Source organism: Thunnus thynnus, chromosome 6, assembly GCF_963924715.1.
Source record: "Thunnus thynnus chromosome 6, fThuThy2.1, whole genome shotgun sequence".
In the NCBI taxonomy this organism is placed as follows: domain Eukaryota; kingdom Metazoa; phylum Chordata; class Actinopteri; order Scombriformes; family Scombridae; genus Thunnus; species Thunnus thynnus.
In genome coordinates this window covers 15,902,189-15,916,590 of record NC_089522.1, presented here as the reverse complement: position 1 = coordinate 15,916,590, position 14,402 = coordinate 15,902,189, and the positions used below count along the sequence as shown (strand labels likewise).

The 14,402-nt window shown below is 39.9% G+C and overlaps 1 protein-coding gene across 2 annotated transcripts; it reads left to right on the top strand.

Moving 5' to 3' along the window:
* The first annotated feature begins 84 nt into the window (after positions 1-84).
* mapk14a (mitogen-activated protein kinase 14a) lies at positions 85-13,689 on the top strand. 2 transcript variants are annotated; one of them, XM_067592077.1, is made up of 12 exons: positions 85-499; positions 3,303-3,432; positions 3,614-3,672; positions 7,305-7,416; positions 7,593-7,622; positions 7,985-8,032; positions 8,151-8,265; positions 8,362-8,433; positions 9,767-9,846; positions 11,477-11,555; positions 11,748-11,921; positions 12,042-13,689. In XM_067592077.1, exons 1-12 carry the CDS (start codon positions 381-383, stop codon positions 12,104-12,106), a joined length of 1,083 nt encoding a protein of 360 aa, XP_067448178.1. In that variant the 5' UTR covers positions 85-380; the 3' UTR covers positions 12,107-13,689. The 2 variants fall into 2 exon arrangements, with proteins under 2 accessions (XP_067448178.1, XP_067448177.1); XM_067592076.1 differs by lacking the exon at positions 9,767-9,846 and adding an exon at positions 9,251-9,330 and having other exon boundaries at positions 86-499.
* Positions 13,690-14,402: the final 713 nt, after the last annotated feature.

Below are 14,402 nucleotides of genomic sequence, written 5' to 3'. Positions count from 1 at the left end.
AAAGCAGCGCGAGTTTCAGTTTCTATCCTCGGCTGTCTGTCCCATTTCTACTTTTTTGTTCTCGCGAGACTTTGAGGCGTGTTGCAAGTAAGCGGGGTGAAATCTCGGGAGCTGTCTGAACGCAAGCGGAGCGAGGGACAAACACCGTGAAGGTTTTTAAAAGCGTGCATGCAGTAGACGGGGGATTTCTGCAACATTTCGCAATAAGGCAGGGCCGTAACTTCACATCATATAAAGTTGTCCAACGACGAGAAACATTTCATCTAGCTTATCCTTTTATTTGTGTGTAACTCGGGGAAAGTTGAACTCCGACTGCACGGCTCGGAGAACCACCTCAGAGCAGAAAGTCAGGTCGGTGGTCGGCTGTCGGTTCTGCAGGAATGTCGCAGAAAGAAAGACCCAAGTTTTACCGGCAGGAGGTCAACAAGACGATATGGGAAGTCCCAGAACAGTACCAAAACCTGTCTCCGGTCGGCTCTGGTGCCTACGGATCCGTCTGGTAAACCACCTTTTGTGTTATTATGTTGTGTATGTTAGTGTGTGTTAGTGTGTGTGTGTGTGTGTGTGTGTGCAGCCTTGTCACCTAACTTAACTCCCATTCATTTAGACGAGGCCTGCGCTGCAGATGCTAAAGTTAGGTTAGCTTGTCCAGACTGCTGGCTAGCAAGGTGGAGCCACGATGTTCACTTTAACAACAATAAACCCTGTTAACTTGTCGTCTATCTCCTCTTATCCACTTATAAAACCTGTAATTAGCCTACTCAGCTTCTTATATGTTCACTTCAGCTCTGCTGCAAGAAACTGCACAGTAACGCTGAACTACTGAACAAGTAGCGAAGAGTTTGGGACTCTTTTTCTATCTGCTCTAAGTGGGCTTGTTACGGTCACATAAATGACTCATTATTACCGGTTCTCATCAATCTGAGGTGACATATTCTGCTGCCAGAGGTTTATTCTTAAGAAGTAGAGATTTAACTCACATTATTAGTGTGAACTCCACCAACGCTGTGGTGTAATTAGAATAAATGAGGATGAGATAATCCGATACTGTTGCATGTTGCTGCTGCTCCTGTTGTTGTTGTTGTTGTTGTTGTTGTTTTGGAAAGATCTGAAGAACAAATATTACAAATATTTGACTCTTAACTTGCTTTCGATGATATTTATGCCACTGGTGGTTTGATATGAGTAGTTCATTTAGTTTTTTCTACTCATCTAAGAGAAGCTGTATGAATCTAGATGTATGCTGAATCAATTTGACAAGCAAAATCGTAATTTTTTAAGGAAAATTACTCGGTTTCAGCTTGTCTAGTCAAGATTTGTGGTTTTCCATCTTATGGTAAAAGGAATATCTTACAGTTTCTGATTGGTTTTCTCACAGTTTATAGACTAAACAAACCATCTATTAATTGTAAAAAATAATTGACTTAACTGCAATATAACCAATAAGATCACAAAAGGACAACTTTTCAACTTTTATTATCAACACATAGATATTATCAATGTATTTTCCATTTCCAGTCCCGAGGAAAACATAGTGTTAAACTCTATAACTACACATCTTTTAGGCGGTGCCTCAGTAATAAACAAATCAGTAGCACAGTTGAATTCACATTTCGAGTGCAGATGATTTGTTTCGTGTGTCTTTTTAGAGGATCTTAATGGTGAGGTGGATTTCCTTGATGCTGCTTGGTGGCAAAAGGGTAAACTTTCACTGGAGGGACGCTGGTGATTTAACAGGTTGTGCTGATGCTATCTAGGACACAACATTGTCAGCGGTGCACTTGGTTTAGTGAGCAGATGTTTGTTTTGCAAATGGAAGCGGACAGCTGTGCTGTTGCTGGGCAATAAGATAATCTGTTGCTGGTCAGATTACCGGCAGCTCACCAGACTGTAATTGTTTTTTTTCCAAACCAACACACTGTCTTATATTATCAGTGTTTACATGATGGACTCGGCTTGAAGTTTACTGTGAATCTCTGATCAGTTTATTTATACTTTAACTGCACAGTCTGAAAATCCAGTATATCAAAAACACTAATGATCACATTTAGTTTTATTGATCACAAATTGACACATATTTGATATCAGCTAATATTATTAAAGGCAGCAACTAAAGATTATTTTCATGATCGATTGATCTGTTGATTATTTTCTCGATTAGTCATATAAAATGTCAGAAAATGGTAAAAAATGTCAATCCTTGTTTCCTAAAGCCAAAGGTGACGTCTTCAAATATCTTGTTTTATCCACAACCCAAAGATATTCAGTTTATTATCACAGAAGACTAAAGAAACCAGAAAATACTCACATGTGAGAAGCTGGAATCAGAGAATTGGGAAATTTTCTCCTTTAAAAAATTACTCAAAACAATTATTTGATTATCAAAATAGTTGCAGATGAATCTGATAGTTGGCAACTAATCGATTAATCAGCTAATTGTTGCAGCTCTAATATTATCCATACTGAAATATCAAAGTAGTAAAAGGTTTGACGCCATCAAAGCAGTCGATCTGTGCAGCTTCATAGTTTATTAAAATGTCGTCACTGACGTAAATCAGCCAGAGGCCTTGATGCCTCTTTTTCTACTTCCATACTTTAGTTCCTCTCTCTGGAATGCATGTTTGTTGTCTTTTCTTTAGATTTTCCATTCAGTTTTATAGCCAATAAGTAGGAACCGCCATTCCTGTGGATATTTTATCGACAGATATGCATGTTAGCTTGGTGCATGTGCATCATGTTTTGTATTCAGACTCTGACAAAAATAGACGTTAGTTCTGGCCGCTATGGATGGAAAATATTTGATATTTTGGCTTCAACAGCTTGTGATATCGCTGCCCGGTCACAGCGCGCTCTAGTCTCTGAGTCCCAGCAGTAGTCACAGGTGGCTGTCGAGCGGCCGTGATGATGTTTAGGTGAGCTGAGCAGGAGGAAGAGATGTGTTTGGATTGGAGACATTGAGCCTTCAGAGTGCCTAACAAACTGCAGGCGAGGCTGCTCCCAATCTGCTGAGAGATGACATTTTCTGCTGATGTCGCTCTTTCCTCGGCCTTCAGCAGCTCTTACTGCACCTAATTTGGTTTTGAGAGCAAACTCAGCCCATTCTCAGCATTGTGAAACAGTTTCCCTCATCTGCCTAAAAATGACATGCCTGCCTCTCTGAAGTTCATTCACTAGATCACTTTTTGTTCAGTAGGTGCTAAAAAAATGTTGGGTGTAGATTAGTAATGATTACAAATGTATTGTTTATTATTGAAGAGTTTTATGCTTAAATTTTTTCCCCACTTTTTTTTTTTTTTTAACAGTTCTGCATTTGATATGAAGACTGGCTTGAAGATTGCTGTGAAGAAGCTTTCTCGGCCGTTTCAGTCCATCATTCATGCCAAGAGAACATACAGAGAGCTGCGGTTGCTTAAGCACATGAAACATGAAAATGTGAGTCCACTTGTTTCTCTTCCCCTGTCTCGTGGTAAATGGACATTAAAAAAAAACAAAACCCAAGTTTGTTTGTGTATCCAAGGCCTCTGAATGTTTGCTCTTTTAAATATTTAAATTAAAGTCTTTACATGTCTCTTTGTTCTTTGTGTTGCTAATTTGATTGTGATGTTTTTTGCAGGTGATCGGCCTCCTAGATGTCTTTAGTCCTGCTACATCTCTGAAGGAATTCACTGATGTGTAAGTTGAATGTGTTTGTTTTAGAATAATTATGTTTACTCCCCAAGTTTTCCTCTACAATACCTTTTGGCTCGGGGTCAGGGTGTGACCTCAGCAACACTTGCGCATAATTAAACAACAGTGCTCAACAAACTGCTGCCTGTTAGTTTCTCAGCAGAAGGCACTGGTGTCTGGGAAACACCTGGAGGAGGGCCAACAGACTACATTCACTGGAACATTTCTTAGACTGTCCAGTCTGTTAGTTATTCACTCTCCGGCTGCAGAGAATTATTTCACCACAAGCTTCCTCCTCTTTTGTTTCCTGATTTCTGGCTTTGTGAAACCTAGTCAAGCTGCTCGCAAAGATGTAGTTATTGTTTGTTGATGTTGAAAGTTATCAGAAATGGGAAGCGGACTGCGAGACAGTGACGTGTCTGCTGCCTCCCCCGTCGTGTGTGGAATGTCAGGCTCTTTCTCTTCTCTACACACTGAGCGACTTGTATCGAATCACAACGAATTTCAGTCGACACCCGACATAAGAATGTGTCTCAGCTGAATACTTGAAATCACATTTCTCTCGTTTTTGATGTCGTACTTTAATCATTGTTGTATTGAAAACGATTCTCCTATATTCGACTTGTGCCAAATGTTTTGGAGCGGTGGGGAGTGGGCAGTGCGGCACCCAAGGGACCCACTTCATATCTGAGGCCTTGGTCAACAGTATTGGCAGGATTATTCTCATACCTAACATGCATGTAATTCAGTGTGGGAGGAAACCCACATGAATACGTTAACTCCCAGGACTCCCATTTTAGGCGAGGCGACAGTGCTCTCTGATTTATTTATTTATTTTTAACTATTAAAAACCGGAATAAGAGGTAAAACAGAAAACGATGCACTTTTGAGCTCAGTCATCCAGCCTGAGAGAAGGACTTGCAGTAGCTGTTTGTGTTGTCATCTTAAGTGAGGATTTCAAAACATTGTTCAAGTAGTTTGGCAATTGCGGATCATTTATGTGTGCCGGGAAGTTTTTTTTTTACCACATATACACCATTTACACTTTGCATTATATAATCTGTATGTGGATGTGTTACATTAACAGTGCGTTATGAAGGGGTCATCTACTGGTCAGTATGAATAGAAGAGATGTTTACAGCAAGAAAAACATGTCAATGTTCATTTGGGCACCTGACTCTTATTTTGGGACAGACACAAAATTGTAAACCTGTCCTGTAAGCAGAAGTGAATCCACAGCATTACTGCTCTTGATCTGGGTCGTGTCGTGTTTGTTGACAAGTCCGCCAGCCTCACTCAGCTAATTTGCATGTTGAGATCTGCTCACAATGTAGGTAAAATCTAGATGATAAGAGCACCTCTTCATACCAGGTGTACGTGGATCAGATGTCATCATCCAGGTACAGATCACAAGTTAATACAAAGTGTAAACGGGGCCATAAATAGTACAGAGTTAAACATTACTAGGGAGTGATTCAGGGAAGTGCCTGCATTCCATGAATTTCCCTGAGGAAATTGTTTAGGCGTTTAGGTATTTGCCCTGTGAAGGAGTACCTGCGGTCTTTTCCAACTAAAGATTAATGTTCTTTCATGTTTCCTGGTTGTCAGAGATGGTTCACATGATGGAAATCCAGGCATTACATATCAAATCTGGCAGTCATCCAGGGTTTTATTATGCCTCCGTGCCGGCGACAGCCGTGGCTGGAGGTATTGTGTTTTTGGGTTGTCTGTCTGTCCGTCTGTCTCATTCTTGTGAACTCCTATATCTCAGGAACGCCTGGAGGGAATTTCTTCAAATTTAGCACAAAAGTCCACTTGGACTGAAGGACAAACTGATAAGATTTTGGTGTCAAAGGTCGACATCACTGTGACCTCACAAAACATGTTTTTGGCCATAACTCAAGAATTCATTCTCTAAATGGAAATTATTCACTGGAATCATACAGTTATCATTTCCATTTCTGCAAAAATACACTTGAAAGCTTTTATTAAATTCCTTCAAACTCTTCACTACAAATATTATGAGTCTGGACAGACATGCATGTAAACTGCAACTTGATTGATTGGCGGAGGGATACAACTGCAAGGCGGTATGTCTAGTTTCATAAAAGTATAATAATTTATGATGTTAGCAGAGGTGGTGTTTGTTTCAGAAAACCCTGCATCCAAGCTGCACTACATAAATGCTGTCAAGGCTTCCTGACTGCTCCGGTTGGTTTTCAGGTCCTTTCATGCCTGTATTGAGAGCTGTCCACTGTCAAATCACACAAGAGGCATTTTAATGCACAGAGTGGAAAAAATCTTCAGACATTGACAGCTGGAGCTGATGCAGAAGGCTGTAATGTGCTGAACGTTGCCTCTCTTCCTCCCTGAATACCCTCTCTGCCATACAGTGTGCAGCGCTGCTCTGCTGTGTGACCTTTTCACATTTGACATGAAATTGAGCTGTAGCGAGGGTTGATATCTTTTCCATTTTGCAGAAAGGCATTAAATATCCCAGATCTGAGCATTACTTTGCAGAGAAGTGTGCTTTAACTCTCTCACACTTTGAGCAGCGGTGGCTCTACTTGCTGTTGAAATGGAGAGCTGCCGTCCTACTAAGGTGCCCCTCCCTCCTCCCAGATTAGCATAATGTCATGGAGGACTGAAGGCAATACAAGGTCATTCATAGGCGGTGCGCGAGACTGAGCTCGTGACTGAAAGGAAAAGAGGGAGCGTGTAGGTGGACGGTGTGCAAACAGAAATGCATTCTGTGAAGTTTTTCTTGCACTATATGACTGCTGAGTCACAGGTTGTATATTGTTAACGTCAGATATGGCTCTCTTTATCTCCACATACGCCGGAACATGGGAATGTTCTGCATGCAGTTTGATAACCGGGAAACATCTCAGACATGCAGGTGCTGTAAATGTGGTTCCCCTCAGCTCTAAAAATACAGTCTGAGTCACAACGCTGTGGTAAGGCTCCTCAAAGCTGCAGCCTTGCTCCTGTTTCTATAGGAGAGGGGAAAACAGAGGTCACTATTTATATCCCTTTTTTTTCCAAGGCGGGTGAACTTTGGAGAGTGTCCGTGTGTCCCTGTGCGCCACCGAGAACAAGTTCAAGCGCAACCAGGTGCTATTTTAAGGCCTCGCTCTGTGCGCTGTGTGAGAATAGAAGAGTATTCATAAAACGGGTATTTGCTGAGCGGCAGACTTGACGAAGCAGCACATGGCTCCGTGTATTTTGGCTGCAAAAGTGCCACTGTAGCATCCTGCTCTCGCCTTCTTCTAAGTGCTGTTTGGGCATTTTAAACAGCTCTGGGATTAGATTTGAATTATCCACTGATGCAGCCCCATTAAGCCCATTTATCTGCGTGTGTGTTGTTAAACGACATTCCATTTGTTGAAGGGCTTGGCCTGCCGGTGTCTCTGGAGAGAAGTGGGAGAGAAAAGAAGTAGCAGCTAAACCGGTTTAAGCTCATATTGCCATATGGGAAATTAGTTTCTGACTGCAAACAACTCTGGGAAAAAAAAATGTTTGGAAGCACAAACACATTCATTTATAGCCATCTGGCATTTTATGAAGTGTGAAAACATTGTTATGCCCTCTGATATTCATGTCCAATTAAATTGACGGCCATCTTTTCTGATTGCCAGGTATCTCGTGACTCATTTAATGGGGGCTGATCTCAACAACATAGTGAAATGTCAGAAACTCACAGATGACCACGTGCAGTTCCTCATATACCAGATACTCCGAGGGTTAAAGGTGAGGTTATAAAACTGTTCTGCTAACACTCAAATTAGACACATTTGTTTATTTTATTATAAACAGTTTTCACATCGTACTGCGGTGTTAGTGAATGTTTTTCGTCGCTGTAAATCGGTACATATCTGAACTGATGATGTCATTTAATGCCTATGTTCTCCTCCGTCTCTCCCCAGTATATCCACTCAGCAGACATCATTCATAGAGTAAGTGCCATGTTGGGTTTTTTTTGTCTGCTGTAACTCATCCATGAAATAGAAAATATCACTTTGTCCCTAACCCAGTTTGGAAAAAAAAAAAAAAGTATGTGTCAGGGTTTATGGCAGCTTCCACTTGGCAGAGTCGGGCTCGTGCAAACATTGAAGGGAAGGAATGTGATAAACAGGATTTTTATTTGGCATGTTGTTAATGAAGTAATGTTTTTATGTTGCTTAAGAATGGACAGATAGTTTCATTCATGAAAAGTAAGATATATTTCTCCAGAATAAGGTCATACACACAGATATACTGTATATCCACAATTATGCTAATACTTAAATTACACAAATTCACATTTTCCTCCCTTCAGGATTTGAAACCCAGTAACCTGGCAGTGAATGAAGACTGTGAGCTGAAGGTGAGTGAACTGCTGCTGTTATTTTAAAACATAAAATAACAGCAGAATCTGCCCGGAGTCGGCAAATGTGAGTATTTTGCAAACAAACGCTTCTTTTTTTAACTTAAACCGCCCTCAGATTTTGGACTTTGGTTTGGCGCGGCACACCGATGATGAGATGACCGGCTACGTGGCCACTCGCTGGTATCGTGCCCCAGAGATCATGCTGAACTGGATGCATTACAACATGACAGGTAGCTTCCTGGCTTTCTGCCTGTATGTTTCATCACGGAAGAGTTGTTTTGACAAATGAATTTTAATGTTTTGTGTCGTTCTTTTCTGTGTTTCAGTGGATATTTGGTCAGTGGGGTGTATAATGGCAGAACTTCTCACTGGAAGAACTTTGTTTCCTGGTACTGACCGTATCCTTTTCATTTGAGTGTCCAGTATGTACAGAGCTCCTTTAGCTGGTGAGACTCTGACAACACCATTTACGTAATAAATCAAACAAGCTAAACAGACTGTGACATTGTTATGGATCTGATTTATGATGCTTACATGTTGTTTTTTTTTACCAGCACAGTAGCAGAACTTGATCTGCAATGCTTCTTCTTTTCTGTCCTCTTTATAAAAACCTGCTTTTCTGCTTTCCTCTTCAAACACGTTGCTGCCTGAGGCCTTTTATTAAAAGTGTAGCATAGTTAATACCTGTTTCCACACTTCCCTCTGGCTTCACACATACCTTTTCACTGTAACGTTTCACTGGCGTGCTTCAACTCTTCCTACACTGTCAGTATGCATCGTTGGCTCGGGTCCATCTGCCTGCACCACAGCCAGTCTCTCTATGAGCCTATCAATCTGCAGTGTCTATGCTTAGAGTTATGTTTATCTTTCTCTCCCTCTGCCAGTGTTTTCAGACTAACGGCTGAGCTTGTAAGTAGATGCAAAACACGGCTGTCCACTGCCTCTACTCTTTTTTTTTTTCCTGTCATTATAAAATTCCTCCACAGGTCACAATTCAGAGACTTTTTTTTTTTTTTTTCCTGCTCTTCTCTGTGCAGATGTGCAGTATGTGTAGGTCTGCTCTTTTGACATGTCTCGTGTGTGAAATACAAAGTAAATAAATTTAATATCACACATGGCTCCTAAAGTTTCACACGGACGATAAAGACTAACAGGTCAGATCACAAGTTCTCCCTTTGTCCAGCTTCTGGTCTTCCTTTACCGTTGTGCTGGTAGACATTGATCAGTTGAAGCTAATCATGCTGCTCGTCGGAACACCAGGGCCCGAGCTCTTGATGAAAATATCTTCAGAGTCTGTGAGTTCACAAAGTCATGCAAGGTTTTTTTTTTTTTTTCTCTGTCTAACCAGTTTTCTGCCTCAAACTCGCCAATCTGCTGTGCAACAACTTTGACGTATCTGCTTACCTAATTGACAGCATGTTTTCTACCTTTGAGCTTTGTGGGTTTTGTAATAACGTGTAAGACTTTCTGCCTCTTTAACTGAGTGAATAAAATAATGTTTGCCTTTGATTTAGCTCACTGACTGTAATGCAAACTGTTGTTTCTGTCCTCTAAATCTCACAATCCCTCTCTTAACTGTTTTTTTTTTTTTTTTTTGTCACATCTGGCTTCAAAGCTCGGAGTCTGCTTTTCAACATAACATTGTCGTGCATCTAGAGTGTCAGATTGTGAAGCAGCTTTTTTAACCAACTCCGCTCTGTCGCTATACTCCCCTTGACACAAGCTTCATAGATATAAACCAGCTACAGCAGATAATGCGTCTGACAGGAACGCCCCCAGCATCTCTAATAAGCAGGATGCCCAGCCACGAGGTGAGCAGGATCAGTCGCTTTCTTTAAGAGACAGCAGAGCAGCAGGACGACGCTCAGGCCTGCTGCAGTTCACCGTCGCTTAAAGCAACACAGCTCTTAGCTCAGTATACCGTGTTCATGTCGACAGTGTTTCATACATCCATTCACAGAACGGTAAAAGCAGTAATAGATCCAATTTATAGTTCATCTTTGGTTATTAAATTGTCTTAAGTGATGAAGCAAACAAGGAGTTATTAGCCACTCTGATGAAAGCAAAAGGCTCTAAAGACGACTGCTCTGTGATGTAAGGAGCCTTTGAGGTTTTAGTTTTGTCTTCTAGTCTAATCTGAGTAATTGTGTGGCGTCTGACACGCTTGTTTGCTGCATGCGATTGCCACAAGCAGCCCTGAACTCGTGTGGTAAATGCATTACAGAATTAAACCTGCACACTGAGCAGTATCGAGGCTTACTGTTGGTGGTACAATCGGCACTAACAGCACTTTTTGTGTTCCCTCTGTGGTTTTTCTTTGTTTTTTTGTCGCACATTTCTTGAAACTTGCTTCTTTGCTTCTCTCATCTTTGTGTAATTCACATGTAATTTTTCATTCCAAGTGATAGAAGTCTGCAAACTAAACTTCACTGTTATACCGAGAAGTTTCTTGTCAGGAAGATGATGACTAATAAAATACGTGTGTTTTTGTTATTAGAGTCCTCGCTCAGACAGAACAAAAGGACAATAGGGTCTTTTTTTTTTTTTGCTGAATACTTGGGGCTCTTTTTTAGTTTTCCAAAGCAAATCTGTGAATTTGTTACTCTGATGGAAGTTGACTTTTAAAAATAACATTTTCAGCATAAACATTTTACCTGTTTTTAACCAAACATCTTAAAAAAAAAACAAAGCTGCACCACAGCGGCTTTTTTCCCCCTGCAGCTCCGATTTCAAACACCAAGACGTCTTGCTGTTGCTAGGCAACATCAGGGATGTCACTCGCTTGCTGCAAGCTGCACATTGTTATCAACAACAGCTGTGTATGTTCAGGCAGTCAAAAACACTGAAACAGATGTAAAAACTTAGCTTAAACTTCAAGTGCCTCACTGATAATTATCATTAAAAAAAATCAAAAATCAAGTGATTTTTATTTATGTGGTAATTTCTATCTAATAGATCATAATAGTCACGTGTGATCAGTAACGAGGACTACGCCTTGTCACAGGAGGTCCTTGTTTACTGTAAACAGCACTGATCAGCGTCATTGTGCAGGAGGAAACAACCTTTGAGTGCTTTGGAACAAAAAATATGGGTTAAAATCATTTTAAACCGTTCTCTCCCTTAAAAATCAGCTTCTTCTTCCAGTAAAATAAGTAAAATCTGTCAAAAACTTAAATAATGAGCGTTAAGTATACTGCAGAGGGGCCGAGCTTTAAGACCAACATATACAGTACACTCTTCATAGTATTAATATACATTTAGGGTTATGGGATGCAGTATAGTCACATCTGGAGACAGAAATGTAATAAGTGGGCAGCAGTGAATCATTCATGTAGCTATAAAATGATGATTGCACATTATGAAACGGGCAGGACTGAACGTGTGCGACATCTTGCTGCTTTCAGGAAGTTGACATTTGGTTTTTCCGTTTGTGTTTTCCAGGCCAGGAACTACATCGGCTCCTTGCCTCACATGCCCAAGAGAAATTTTGCTGATGTGTTCATTGGTGCCAACCCACAAGGTAAGTCCAGAAAAACCAGGCTTTTCTTAACAGGAGCTGTATGGTGAAAGGCTTTTGAGCTGTAATTATTTCTAAATGTCTTTAAAAACTTTTAATATTTTTTCTATCCACTGTGAGTAACACTCTAACGTTACCTGGTTTTTCATGGATCATAGACTGTGTGAGATTCAGCTCTGTTTACATGTTTTGAAGCTGTGGACCTTCTGGAGAAAATGCTGGTTCTGGACACAGACAGGAGGATAACAGCAGCCGAAGCTCTGGCCCACCCGTACTTCTGTCAGTACCATGACCCAGATGACGAGCCCGAGGCCGACCCGTACGACCAGAGCTTTGAGAGCCGTGAGCTGGAGATTGAAGAGTGGAAACGTATGTCATTATTTCAACACAGTAACTCTAATACTTATTATTATAAAACTGTAACAATGGAAACAGAAAAAAGGAACCTTTTATCTGTTTGAATTCATAACATTTTCTCATTTCTTGCAGGATTAACCTACGAGGAGTTGTGTAGTTTTGAGCCACCTATCTTTGACGAGGATGACATGGAGTAATGAGAAGTGCGACACACATCGACCCCGGCATCCGACAATTTGTAACGACCTCGTTCATATGCATTAGTGTTAAACTCTCAGACACACACACACACACACACACACACATACGTATCAGAGTGCCAACCAGCAGCTTTGTCAGTCTTTATTTAATGGAGACAACGCTCTCCATGTTTGGCTCTTGTAAGGGGATCATTACCAGCGCGGAGGAAGGAAGAGATTATTATTCTTATTTATGAACCACTAATGTTGATGGTCTGTTGCTGGGAAAAGGTCACTTCTTTCCAATAGCTGAAATAATTTTATATTCATCAGATTTTTTTTTTTTTTTTTTTTTTAATTTAGACTTTGATGACTCATCACTGTGACACTGAGATGCTGAAACACCTGGACCTATAGCTGTGCTATTTTGTGTTTTAAATTTTCTATTGAGTAACTTATGAATAAGCTTTTGTGTCTATCAATTGAAAAAAGGAATATGCTAGTCTACCACTCACCCTGCCAAGCTAACACATATAGCACTGGGTCACATGTATTTGTAAAAATGATCCAGTTAATCACCATTATTGTTCCTTTATTTAAAAAAAAGAGTTGACTTTGAAGGGTTTCATATCTGTGACAGAAGTAGATTTTATCGTTTTTACATGTTTGACAATTTGAGAATGTGCCTGTTCTGTGACGTCACTGAACTGAAGCGCTCACCGACAGGATATCACACATTTTTATTTTGATTTGGTTTAGTTGCTGTGTCAGGTTTAACTCCGACATTAGGAGATGTGTCTGAATAAGTGACTAAAGCGAAAAGTCCTGAAAGACTCTTATACACATATTTTGGCTACACAGAAGAATCTGAGCCTCTGCTGTTTAAAGGACGGTGCCGTTCAACACGGCACATAAATAGGAAAAATAATATTCATGGTGACACGCGCTCTGCTCAAAAATATGTAAATATCTGTGCCATACTTTTAAAAGAAATCTTTGTGATTACTTTTTTGTGGTTATCTTATCAAGCAATCACTTTTAGCATGTTCATCAGTTTGTGTGTCTGCGAGAGTGTGTTTACAGGAATTTTAAGTGTCATGCTAAAACCTCTAATAGAAATACTGCTTAAATGTGTAAAAGAGGGATTTCAGATGTATTTATACTTTGTGGAGGTGGTATTTATAAACAACAATCAAATGATCCCTTAAACTATTTTCAGTCCAGCAGAGTAACGACTATCTTCAGTCCTTTGTTTAACTAAATAAAGACTTATTTTTAAGAGACACGTTTTTTTTTTTTTTTATTGCCTCAACAGCATGTTTGACTTTATCAGTAGTTTCAGTGATTTCACATGATATCAAAAACTGTTTATATTGAGATAAAATGTCACAATATTAACAGTTTAATCGATGCCCTTGAGTCCACTGAGGCATCGCTGCATTTTTTTCTCTGGTTCAATAGTCCTGTTTTTAAATGACCAATCAGTGTTGCCTGTATTTATTTCTCTTAAATGTCACATTGTCAGTTGCCAATGTCAAATGCCTATTTAGCCACAATTTTGTAACATATGACGCAAATAAAATAATGCTGTTTGTGCTCTGCATCGTAGTACCCTGTCTCAATATAGCCTGCCCTGTTTAATGGACCAGAGTACAGGTATTATCTGACGATTTTACCTTATCACAGATACATTTTGAGATATATGTTGTCAGATAAGACACAGGAAATTGCAGGACTGAAAGGCCAAAGTTATGTTTTTGTGGTTATTTAGAAACTCTCATCAAAACAGTTTATAACAAGTGTATTTTTCAACTGTAAAATGTCTTACTCAGTACGTGATCACAACTTCTTCATAACCAAATTGAAGTAATCCTTTCTAAAATGTTTGTTATTCATTTATGTCAGAAAAATAAACACGAGACAATATGTTATTGAATGTTTAAACTTCCAAATTAGTAACGATCCAGTATCAAGTCAGGCTCCAAATATGGACCCTATTACTATGACCTTGCTAATGCTGGTGTGGGTGGAGGCATTTTAAGAATTTGCCCCCTCTAGCCCCCATTTCTGTGTGCATCACTGTGAGTATGTTGGCTCATTTTAGTTTCTAAAGTGGATTTTATGTAAAAAAACAAACAAACAAATCCACAATCTGACAGTTTGTTTGTGATATAATCTTAATTTATCATCTCTGTATTTAATTTCAGCAGAACTTACAGATGCTTATTCCTATTCTTTCATGTATACAGGTGTTATCTGTGGGCACGAACCATCTTATCACCTCAGCTTCCATGACTCAGATAATTTGACACTG